At 44.4% G+C, this 12,932-nt stretch overlaps 1 protein-coding gene across 2 annotated transcripts in view; it reads right to left on the bottom strand.

Annotated features, from left to right (window-relative positions):
* Positions 1-12,932, bottom strand: part of SLCO2A1 (solute carrier organic anion transporter family member 2A1) — a 59,128-nt gene that overhangs the window by 30,457 nt on the left and 15,739 nt on the right. For both annotated transcript variants that reach the window (XM_083506444.1, XM_083506445.1), the window contains exon 2: positions 2,956-3,093. In XM_083506444.1, coding sequence (XP_083362570.1) covers positions 2,956-3,093 — 138 coding nt within the window. The remainder of the gene's footprint in view (positions 1-2,955; positions 3,094-12,932) is intronic.

Below are 12,932 nucleotides of genomic sequence, written 5' to 3'. Positions count from 1 at the left end.
TGCAAACACAGCAGAGCCCCGGCTAATTAACACACCTATTTTGTGTTTCCCCCCTAGTATTTGATAGCGTCGCTTGCCAGGCTCCAGGTGCTTTGCCAAATATCAAGCTTAGAAATCAAAGCTGTTCCTGATTGAGTCACTAGGGGCCAAGTTCCAACTTGAAAACTGCTCGAGCAGAGCCAGAACTATATTATAGCACCAGCCACTGCAAAACAGTACCACATGGAGAAATTCAAAGTCAAGGGCAGCCTACTGTTGCTGGGTAAGTAGATGGGAGACTGTATTGCAGTCACAGCTGCATTGGTATTAAGAACGCTTTGCTCTTCTTGGACAGGAATATCCGATGGACAAGAACTTTGGATCAGTCCAGACCTCCTGTTTACGTCCTGCTGTCTTTTCCTGCTTGGAGGCAGCAAAAGCAAGATGGTTCCCATTTTAACCTCTGGCTGTCAATGGCCCTTTGCAGGATTCTGCATTGCAGATGTGCCTCTGACATTTCTGATCGTTTTGGATCCCAGAGCACAAAAGTATCTAAAGCTTCTGCTCTCCTGATCTGTTTCAAAGGGAAGACTGTGCTGGAAGTGACAAAAAGATGCTGGGAGTCATTTCCCGCAGGACGATAATTTCCTAGTGTATTAAAAGCTGAGAAAACTTTACAATATTACAAGCTGAGAAAATTAAGCAGCCCCAAAGCTGCAGAGCTCAGAGCAGGCATTCCCAACCTTCAGCCCTCCAGATGTTTTGGACTACAATTCCCATCATCCCTGACCACTGGTCCTGCTAGCTAGGGATCATGGGAGTTGTAAGCCAAAACATCTGGAGGGCCACAGGTTGGGGATGCCTGGTTTAGAGATTAGGAAAGGGGAGAGGGCTCTAAACCTGCCAGCTAAAGTGCAATGCAGAGAATTCTGGGAAGCAGAGGCTGCAGAAAATGTTTCAGAAAGGGAATGGGGAAGAACTGGAGTTGGAGGGTCTCCTGGATTCGAAAGCAGGGCAAAAGAAGCAGAGCAAAACCGCAACCGAAGCAGCAAAAGCCGTTGCTGTTGGCTGGGTTCCATGAATGACGTTGACTCCATCCCCGGGGAAAGAGGGATTTCTCATGGGAAACACTGACATAATCTTAATTATGGGGGTACTACAAAGGTGCTGCTATAATAAAGGCTATCGCCGTGTGTAAAGTTCTAGACATTAGTTTTGGATGGTGCAGGGGATGCTGTAATGGTCTGACTCACAGCTCCATAACAAATTGGGGGGTTTTCACCTTCTTTTAATATAGCATTAATTAACGTGTAATGCAGCATTACACACCAGATGCGGCACCACTTCTGAGGGCCTGGAAGAAAGCACATATCTATTAAACCCATGGGTGTAGCAGCACTCCACTGCACAGAAAGGTAGGTCAGGCTCTCCTCTTTCTCAGGGAAACAGTCAGAAAGCAGCAGGCCCCAAGGCCTCAAAATCATTCTTTCCCACTCCCCACCTCCCACTTCCCAGGATTCTTGTTTCGGAAGGAATTGTCCTGACTAAGTGTCATTCCAAGGCAGCATCCAGTTTGCCTTCTTAAAAACCATCTCTCCCTCGTATAGCCTATCGTTATACGATAGGCTATAGGTGGGGGATGAGTGTTCAGACCCCTGGGCTCTCACTTGTGGGGTGCCTCAGGGTTCTGTCCTCTCCCCCATGCTTTCCAACATCTACATGCAGCCGCTGGGAGAGATCATCAGGGGGTTTGGGCTGGGTGTTCATCAGAATGCGGATGATACCCAGCTCTACCTCTCTTTCAAATCAGAACCAGTGAAGGCGGTGAAGGTCCTGTGTGAGTGGTCTGGAGGCGGTTGGAGGATGGATGGCGGCTAACAGATTGAGGTTGAATCCTGACAAGACAGAAGTACTGTTTTGGGGGGACAGGAGATGGGAGGGTTTGGAGGACTCCCTGGTCCTGAATGGGGTAACTGTCCCCCTGAAGGACCAGGTGCACAGCCTGGGAGTCATTCTGGACTCACAGCTGTCCATGGAGGCGCAGGTCAATTCTGTGTCCAGGGCAGCTGTTTATCAGCTCATCTGGTATGCAGGCTGAGACCCTACCTGCCCGCAGACTGTCTCGCCAGAGCAGTGCATGCTCTAGTCATCTCTCGCTTGGACTACTGCAATGCACTGTATGTGGGGCTACCTTTGAAGGTGACCCGGAAACTACAACTAATCCAGAATGCAGCAGCTAGATTGGTGACTGGGAGCCGCCGCCGAGACCATATAACACCGGTCTTGAAAGACCTACACTGGCTCCCAGCACATTTCCAAGCACAATTCAAAGTGTTGTGCTGACCTTTAAAGCCCTAAACGGCCTGGGTCCAGTACACCTGAAGGAATGTCTCCACCTCCATCGTTCTGCCTGGACACTGAGGTCCAGCGCCAAGAGCCTTCTGGCGGTTCCCTCACTACGAAAAGCCAAGTTACAGGGAACCAGGCAGAGGGCCTTCTCGGTAGTGGCACCTGCCCTGTGGAACGCCCTCCCACCAGATGTCAAAGAGAAAAATAACTAGCAAACTTTTAGAAGACACCTGAAGGCAGCCCTGTTTAGGTAAGCTTTTAATGTTTAATAGGTTATTGTATTTTAGTGTTTTGTTGGAAGCCGCCCAGAGTGGCTGGGGAAACCCAGCCAGATGGGCGGGGTATAAATAATAAATTATCATTATTATTATTACTATTATTATTATTATTATTATTATTATTATTATTATTATTATAATACACTCATGGCCTCAATGATGTAAGAAGCAGTAGAAGAAGGTCTTCTCGGTTATCTGGAGTGTGAACTATCGTCCTTCTATTACTTCATCAGCAATGACTGCATAACCACAGGTACCTAAACTAAGGTCAGGGAAACACAGGGAGTAATGAGGCAGGATGACCAGTTCCACTAGCTTTATGTTGAACCGGCATGCCTCACACACTTACCTCATGCAAACTGGAGATAAAGCCAGAGGACAAACTGGAGAGGCCAAAGCGTTTCTCGATGGTTGTCAGGCTGCTCTTGAAGTAGGCACTGTAGAGGAGCTGGGCCAGCTGCAGAAGGCTATGGCAGGCAACAAACACCTGTTGGCAAAATGGTAACAGAATTAGGGTCATGGCAAAGTGAGGCCGCATAAATCACCAAGATCAGGGCTGAAGCATCCTCAGACTGGTGATCCTGGGGTGTGGTCAAGATATTGCCAGAGCGATAGTGTGCATATAAAACCACACTCACAACCCAAAATACAATTGACTCAATTATTTGAATGAAGCCTTCCCGGTTCACTCGGGTTGTCTTTGCAACTTGTTCATGCAACGTTTCTTAGAATCCAGTGACTTCATTGCTAAGCTGAGTCTCCCACCCATGACACACATCGGAAGCGCCGACACTGAGAAAAGATCCAAACATTGTGACAGGCATTATGAAGAGGACGGGGGAGTCTTTTGCTTTTGTAATTTAAAATGTGATTGATTGACAGGTTTACACAAGCAAATGAGCATTAGACAGAAAATGCATTGTGACTGCTGAAGGCACTGCCTTCTGACTGACAAGAGAGTACCCGTTCCAATTATTACTACTGCTTGACATAAGCATCATGTCTTCATTGCCTCTGTTTAGAGCATGAAATAGGTGCTTGTTAAAACAAACAAGAATGGGAATTTAGCAGTGGAGAGTACTGCTGTTCAGGGTTTCACCCATTTAATCTCATACACATATAATACATATATAATTCCCATATGTGCTTTTTTACAGGGGGTAATCAAGGGTCTGCAGTATCATCACCTCTTGCTGTTGTTGTTAAAAAGTGGGACACTTACTGTAACAACTTTATGGTGAGTACCGGCACCTATTTTCCTAGAAAAAAGCACTTATTCCCATAGTTAAAACCATGCTCCAGCCAGCTCCAGCCAGCTTGCAACGAGAAAACCCAATTACAAGCATAACAAAAGTAGTTATAAGCAATAAATAAACATCTGAAAGTACACAACAAAAATTAAACAATTTCCCATCTCCACCTCCACATTGTGAAAGAAACAATATTGTTCAGAAAACAGGATGAAGACAGCATAATTTCAAATACTGTACTTCATGTCCCCTAGTTCTGGAGATAGGACAACCCCAGCAAGACTGACTGGCAGGCTCCAATGTCCTCCAACCCCACTTTTGGAATGCATGTGCCAACCAGTAATTTTACCAATAAAGGAACATGAGAAAGCAGGACAGGAAATGGAGGCAGGACGAAAGGAGGAACCTTATATTGCATTTCTGTAATAGACCAGGAAAGCAAATATATCATAATAGGCAGTTTAAAAAATGATGAGGCTTTTCCATATTTCTCTACTTTAAAAACGTCACTTGTGGAAAATAAATATATGTATTTATTTAGTATTTACAACTTACAAGAGTTGCTCCATTGGACAGGTCTACTCAAAGGCAAGCCCCAGTGTTTCAATGGTGCTTACTCCCAAGCATGGAATTGCAGGTGGAAGTTGACATTGGCAAGGTTTCACACACATGATTCAGGCTGCTCAATCTGCAGTTGCACTCTTTCCATAGCATGGGATTTGTATACAGCAAACCTGGCTAGGGTGACTCCCCCCAAAACCGCTGCCCCCCACCGCAACCTAGCTGTGCTTGTCACATAAGGGTGTGTTCTCAATACTGCCTTAAAGTGCAATGATGTTCCCCTCCCCATTTGTTTCATAGCTCCTCACCCCAGCTAGGCTTCCATTGTGTTTTCTGTTTTTGTACACACCAGGAGCAGGAGGGCACTGACAGGGCAGGGGTGTCTTTCCCCTATGCTAAGGTGTTTACCCCTTAAATGGCTAGGTTAGGTATGAACTTAAGACGCCAGTCAGTAGGAAGATGGCTTGAGCGAGAACACACCAGTCTTTAGTAGGTTACAACAAAGTACAGGATATATATGAATTTTGAATAACACCCCACAATCATAGATTACAGAGACAGCACTGGAAACGCAGCAAGTGTGCAGTAAATGGGAATGTGGACACAGCTTATGCCTTGGGCTTTGAGCTCTGCTTGGAGTCTCTGGCTTAAAGCCCAGGACACAAGGCAAAGCTCAGGAAGCCTGTGGCTGGGCAGCTTTAGGTCTTACATAATTGTAATGGACAAGCCTGCAAGTCTTTTTTTGGTTTTTGGTTTTTTTAATGTAGTTCTGGAATCTTCCATAAGGAAAACCAACTGCAGGAGTATTTGAAGAGGGGGGAAATGTAAATGTTCTCCCTTAATTGAAAGCTGGCTGGTAATACTTAGGGAGAAAGGAATGTCTCCCAGGAGAGCAACATTTGTTATGCCTTTATTAACTGAAGCTTCTGCAGCTGTTTGACGAGAATACCAGACACTATGATTCGGTGACCTAGAAGATGTGTCCTGACTATTAGTTATTGAACACTGAAGGGGCAGTATATTTAGAGACAAAAATACATTTTCATTATGTTTAAAAGGAAGTACACTAGGAAGTTATTCATTAATCAGTACAGACCACATTCAAGTCCAGAGGCCTTATGCATTTCAAGAAACCCCATTTTTTATACTAGCAAGTGACTTCAAAAGGCTCCCTTTATCCTCTCTAGGATTTGCTTGACTTAGTATTAGATGTGGTACAGTTTAGGCCTACTCTCAGCCTGACTCTTTTAACACCTCCAGCTCACTCAGTTAACATCCACTTTCTAGGAGTGGGCAGAATGCATCACATAAAACCATAGATTAAAAACCACCACATAAAACACACTCCAATCTTATGGCCTATTAACCTCCCCACTGTTTATCTTTGTAGAAGAGTCCCTAGTGAAAGGCAACCGTTTCCAAAAAACTATTCTGCGTAATACAGAACAGGGTATCCTGAGTCCATGTCTCTCTTCCAGCACACAGGTTGAAAATACTGTTTTGTATTGTACAGTGGTACCTCAGGTTACATACGCTTCAGGTTACATACGCTTCAGGTTACAGACTTCGCTAACCCAGAAATAGTGCTTCAGGTTAAGAACTTTGCTTCAGGATGAGAACAGAACTCGTGCTCTGGCGGTGCGGCGGCAGCAGGAGGCCCCATTAGCTAAAGTGGTGCTTCAGATTAAGTACAGTTTCAGGTTAAGAATGGACCTCTGGAACGAATTAAGTACTTAACCTGAGGTACCACTGTATTAAATGGAACTTCATAGTACACGCTTTAAAAAAACACAGCATGGCATTTGTTCATAGAATGACAGTAAAAAAACCAACCCCAACATAATTTCTCAAGCATTCTGGAAGCTGTTCCACTTTCATACAACCCTAAACCCAGCTACTATTCAGTAGTCATGAAGGAATTGGGAGAAGAGAGGAGAGATGAAGAGAAGGCAAACAGTACAGATTTATATGTCAAAACAAAAACTTGGATCAGATGCTATTAGATTCTGTGCTAGCATCACACCAGCTAAATGCTACAGTGTCTCATTTGGCACATGTGTGAAGCAGAAGGCAGACAAGCCTTTTCCAGCATGTAGGACCCAGGAGGTTAGCAGCACATTTCTGTGAATATCTGCTCAGAAGTAAGATGCATTAAGATCAATGAGGCTTCCTCAACATTTAGTGGGTACAGGATTGCAGTCTTAAGTCCCAAGTGACAGAAAGGAAACTCTCCATATCCTGAGGCACAGTAGGCTACACTAACAGTTTTGATCTATTTTTAGAGAACATTTTTAAATTGGAAGGAAAACTACTGTTTGCCACACCCCAAAAACACACAAGGAGGAGAAGAAACAGGCTCAGAAAGCACCTTCTCTAAGAGAATGGCCTGGTATGCTTGTCACTTTAAAGTTAAACCATAGTTAAATAAACTAAACTAGGGACGTGGGTGGCACTGTGATCTAAACCACAGAGCCTATGGCTTGCCAATCAGAAGGTTTGTGGTTCGAATCCCTGCGACGGGGTGAGCTCCCGTTGCTCGATCCCTGTTTCAGCCAACCTAGAAGTTCGAAAGCACATCAAAGTGCAAGTAGATAAATAGGTACCACTCTGACGGGAAGGTAAACGGCATTTCTGTGTGCTGCTCTGGTTTGCCAGAAGCGGCTTAGTCATGCTGGCCACATGACCTGGAAGCTATCTGCGGACAAATGTCGGCTCCCTCGGCCTATAGAACGAGATGAGCGCCTCAATCCCAGAGTCGTTCACGACTGGACCTAATGGTCAGGGTCCCTTTACCTTTATGGTTTAAATGCAAGTGTGCAGCATGCCAGTGCACACTGCTGAAATCATAGGCCCTTCCCTTCTACTCAACTCCTTCTGCTGCCATACTGCTGGAGACAAGTCATAGTCTTGCTTAGAGTTACAAGCCCCCTTTTTGCTTCAGAGACTATTTATTTACTTTATTCCTTAATCATCCCACAGTCTACATTCCCTAGGCCAGGCTTCCTCAACCTCGGCCCTCCAGGTGTTTTTGGCCTACAACTCCCATAATCCCTAGCTAGCAGGACCAATGTTCAGGGATGATGGGAATTGTAGTCTCAAAAAACATCTAGAGGGCCAAGGTTGAGGAAGCCTGCTCTAGGAAAACTACAGTTTGCATACATTACAACATGAAATAAATAAAGCTGCAAAAATCAGGCTTAAGAGTAAACAAAACGTATTACTCACATTGGGAGGGAACAACTTCCTAACAGGACAAAATGCAATGTAAGAACCATTTTAAAAAGTCCAACTTAGAGTTTCCTGTATTTGCCAAGGATGATGGATGGAAAGGCTATGGATGGAAATCACCATGGCCACTGGCTGGGGATGATGGGAGCTGCAGGAAGGCAACAGGTTCTCCACTTCTGATCTATGCAAAGCACTTTGTCCCAGGACGTGGTCCGAGGGCACAACACACCAACATTGCTGAAGCTATGTGTCTAGATGTGTCTGTGTCTAGATGAAATGCTGCCTGTGAATTCAATGCACACTGATTGGGTATTCCACTGAAGAAAGAGAAGAGATAATAAATTTGAGCACACAGGAAAACTGTCCTGGAAATATTTATTCAGCTATCACTGTCATCCACTTGCTCAGGAACTGATGCTTTATAAGTTTTCTATCATTTTGCTGTTTTGCTTTTACTCTCTTGGTCTGATTTTTATCTGCTGATGTTTCAGTTCTCATGCTTTTAAGGCTGTTTGCTGCCCATAACATTTTAAATAATTTTGTTATGTAGCAAACTGCTTGGTGTGTCCCCCACAACAGAAAAGCAAAATGAGAAGTGATGCATTTGATCTAACCTTAAGGAATGACACACAAATTACTTTTGAGAGGGATTGATGATGTGAAGACAGTGAAGATGACAAGCACATAAGACTGAAGAGAAAATTCTGGAGAAGGTGAAATCAAGAACAGGAGGACATAACAAGGAGTCCGAAAGTCAGGGAAGTAAGAACTGGAAAATGATGGACTAAAACAAGTAAGATGACCCCTTTTGTAGGCCTTGTAGGGCTATATACATGAGCTCTGCTATCTTTCCTACTCCCCAAGGCAGCCCAACATGTTGACAGTTTCCTTTGTAGAAACTGACCGCCGTTTCCTCAAAGACATATTCTGCTGTTCCAGGCTAAGGCATTTCCAATGTACTTGGTTTTTCTCCATCAGCAACATAAACTGCAAAGCAACACTTGTGGCTTTCCTGAACTACACAGTAAGAACAAGTGATACTCCTGAAATGTATGCCAGAGATCACAGGAGCTGCCGCAGCTGGAAACTATAAGCTAACTAGCTCAGCCATAACGTTGGCTGGGCAAATGGATTATTCCTGCAAGGCTGCAACGTTACACATGAGCTCAGCCCAGAAAGCCTGGAAGATATCCATTTATTTGTTTTTTTTAAAAATGCCACTACATCTGTAAAGATGGCACAGTGATCCTAAACTCCTCTTCATTGTTGAAAGTGATCTCCTGCAAGAGGGAGCCAGGCCATGTCTTCTGACTTCAGGCACATTTCAGACAACATTCATCAGGCATTTTGTAAAAGAAGCCACACTTCATATGCATTTGTACTTACCTCAGCCACCTGTTAATCACCTTGATGTTTATTTTAAAGACAGATGAATGATCCTATCTACAGGCTGTTTGCATAAGCAGCTTATAAATCCCTCTTCTGAATGGCTTCACCTGCCCTGATTGTGTGATTATGACAGGCTGGTGCAGTACATTAAACAGCGCCAAATCTTCTCGAAGGCCATATTCACACCATACATTTAAAGCACTTTGATCCAGTTTTGAACAGTCATGGCTTCCCTCAAAGAATTCTGGGAGCTATGGTTTGTTAAGGGTGCTGAGAGTTAGGAGGCCCGATATCCCCTCAGAGCTGCCTCTCTCAGAGTAGTTTAACAACCAACCTCTGTTCACAGGGAACTCTGGGAATTGTAGCTCAGTGGGGAGAAGAGGGGCTTCCTAACAACCCTCAAGTACCTTTAGCAAGCAACAGCTCCCAGAATTATTTGAGGGAAGCCATGTCTATTTAAAGTGGCATCAGGGAAATTTTTAGTGTTTGATGTTGTATTGTGTTTTTACTAATTTTTGTGCGGAGCCACCCAGAGTGGCTAGGGCAACCCAGTCAGATGGGTGGCATAGAAATAATAAATGAAGAAGAAGAAGATATGGTGTGAATGTGGCCTTACAGGGCAATGCAGATGCAGCAAACCTATTGAGAAGTGAGCCCCACTAAGATGACTTAGACTTATTCCCAAGCTAATGCAGGGATAGAAGCCCAAGAACTGCTTAGTAATAGGGCTATCTTCTATTTATTTATTTGATCACATTTTAATTTCAACCATCCTACAAAGATGCTCAGGGGCTCTTCCCTCCCTGCTGCATTTCATACTTGCAGCAAGCCTGAGTTATAAGAGGGAGACCGACCAACCCAACACTATTTGCAACTCAGTGAAGATTTGAACCTGGATCTGCCTAGTCCTAGTCTGACACTTTAACTGATGCACCAAAATAGTTTGCTCTTTTGCACTGGAACCAACCTCAAAGACCCCATGAGAACCAGGACTGCAAGTCTAAGCTTTGAGGAGCATAGGTTGCCAATAATGAAAAGCAGAAAGGGAGCTGTCTTACTTTTTCTGTAACCTGCTGTCCCTTTCATATATTAAAAATAAACCAGCCTAGCAAAAGGCCAGGTGAAGTCATAGGTGACAGCAGATCTGAAAGAAGGCAAATCCCACTCTCTGTCCAGCCTTTCCCATCCTTGTCATTCTATATAAAGACAGCAAATCCCATTGGCTATCAGGATGGCATTAAAAGTCCCAGGAGGCTTCACATCAGAGAGAAGACATTGGTTATAGCAGCTTCTTGTTTCCTGCCTTTCTGTCACATACGCCTCCTCAGTTACATGGAATAAAAAAAGATTAAGATCGTGGCAACAAAAGGAATCAAATTAATATAAAACATTGTCTTTTCATTCACAATTACCACGAAGAGAAAGAGAAAGGAGATCTGGATCCTGTCTATTTAGACTCGATAAAATATTATGACAACATGTAAAAATGGGAGCAGAGTCTATTTTCAGCAAACTGACAGCATGCAGTGTATACACAATAATGTAAAACTGGCTGTATTCTTTTGTCCTAAAGGCTTCAGCTGACAGCTTATGCAGTCAACAAGTTTGTTTACCCTTAGACTGCATATAAATGTCTGTTATGAAATGTAAAGCTTGCGAAGGTCTGGCAGAAGACAGACAGCGCTATTGTGGCAACGTTGGCACAGAAAAGCCACGTCTCACACCTACGGTAACCACAGAACTGGTTAATGTTAAAGAAAACCAAGATAGGTCAGAATTGAGGGTATTGGTCCCCAGTGGAAGCAGAACTTCCTTTTCCTGTTCTGCCAGCAGAGAGTTTGAGAGTCAAGGAACATAGTGAAATGAGTCAAACTTGGTTCTCCTGACTCCAAAAGAGCAGTGCTGGTTGGAACAAGAGAGGATCTTCTAGCCAAGGCAGAGAAACTGGCAATGAGCAGGCTGCTTCCTTGGGGCGACGGGGGGGGGGAACAGTACAGTTAAGCCCAGTCTTGAGCGGCTTTTCTGTTGTCAAGAGTGGAACAAAGGGAGCTGAAGCGAAGGAGAAGAGCCTCCCTTGGCATCTTTGTGCTAACAGATAAAAAGCACTTTTAGACATAACCCTCTAGAAATCTAGTCATAGGGAAATGGAGGGGGCAGGAAAGGGCAGGGCAAGGTACCGTATTTTTCGCTCTATAGGATGCACCAGACCATAGGAGGGGGAGAACAGAAAAAAAAATTCCCTTGTTCTCCACCTCTAAAACGTTCAAGGTGCGTTCACCCGAAGCCTCCGGAGCCCAGCGGGAGTTCCCGCCGGGCTCCGGAGGCTTTGGGTTCCTTTTAACCTGCTCTTTGGGGCTGGGGGGGGGGAAGCGTTGCAGCCTTCCCCCCACCTTCGTACAGCCTTCGTAGCCTCCGCAGGGCAGCAGGATGAAGGCACCCCGCTGCCTTGCGGAGGCTTTGTGTAGCTAACCCCAAGCTAGAACAGCAAGATGGAGCGCTGCACAGCACTCCGTCTCCCTGTTCTGGCTTTGGGCTTAGCCGTGCAGCCTGCATTCACTCTATAGGACGCACACACATTTCCCCTTAATTTTTGGAGGGGAAAAAGTGCGTCCTATAGAGCGAAAAATACAGTAATGTCTGAATTTCTTCTCATCGCCCTGAAAACATCATCATCACCACCACCACCATCATCAAAATGAGACCCAGAGGCAATTGCTCTTATCTGCACTATAATTTCTCCACCTTCAAAGTATGAAACAGCAGGAAGGGAATTGCTGACACAAAATGAGTCCATATCTAGTAAGTGGTTGCATGAGTGATGAGTAGGCAGCAGCTCAAAGCATGTACTGACAGCCTTCAAGACATTTTAAACCAAGCAAACTCAGCCCTCCAGATGTGTTGGGACTACAACTCCCATCATTCCTGTCCTGTTAGCTAGGGATGATGGGAGTTGTAGTCCCAATACATCTGGAGGGCAGAGTTTGACTATGCCTGTTTTAAACACAATCAGTATTACAGAGGATTTAAATTTTTAAGTGGCATTTACAGTAGAAAAACTTAAGAACCTTGCTAGATCGGACCAAAGGTCCGTCTAGTCCTGTTCCCAACATAGCCAGCTTCCCAAGAGCTCATGGTAGCCAATATGGATGGGGGTGATCTCACTTTTATCTTCACAAGAATCCTGTGTAGTAGGCTCAGTTGAGAGACAATGGTTGGCCCACAGCCACTCAGGGCGGTTCACATAGGCATGGAGATTTGAACTCTTTCTGGACAGAGTCGAATCACGACTCCACACTGGCTATAGTGCACTTCACATTGGGTCGAATCTAACCTAAGTTAGTCCCACTGAGGTCCCACTAACATCAACGTGAAAAGTCAGTCATGACTTCAGTTTAGGTTCCACTGAAATAATGGGAACCAAATGCAACTAACTTGGGGTACAAGACTATATACACTTCCTTGGGGGTAAATCCCACAGAACTCAATGGAACTTACTTCTGAGTAGACATGTATAAGATGGGATCCAGATGTGCAGTCTAATCCTATGTCACACAAATGATTTGCCTTTTGAAAACTCTCCAGTTAAAAAGGCCATAATTTTACTTCCAATGTTTAGTTGCTGCTTTCCCCCACTCAAATCTCCAAAGCAGCTAACAGAAAACATCATAAAAACTCAATGACAAAAGGCTATTTAAGAAATCAGCGCAACAAAATAAGCAGCAGAAGTCAGCAAAACAATTTCTAAAATAGCCACAGGAACAGCGGCCAGTAAAACAAACAGATCAGCAGGGACAACAAATTCAGTTAAAAGCTTTGGAAAACAAAAAAGGTCTTAAACTAGCACTGAGCAAGATAGTAACAAAGGTACCTACCAGAACTGACTGGGAAAGGCATTCCG

This window comes from Podarcis liolepis (assembly GCF_965112155.1).
Source record: "Podarcis liolepis genome assembly, chromosome: 5".
Classification (NCBI taxonomy): Eukaryota; Metazoa; Chordata; class Lepidosauria; order Squamata; family Lacertidae; genus Podarcis; species Podarcis liolepis.
This window is presented reverse-complemented; position numbering and strand designations above follow the sequence as displayed.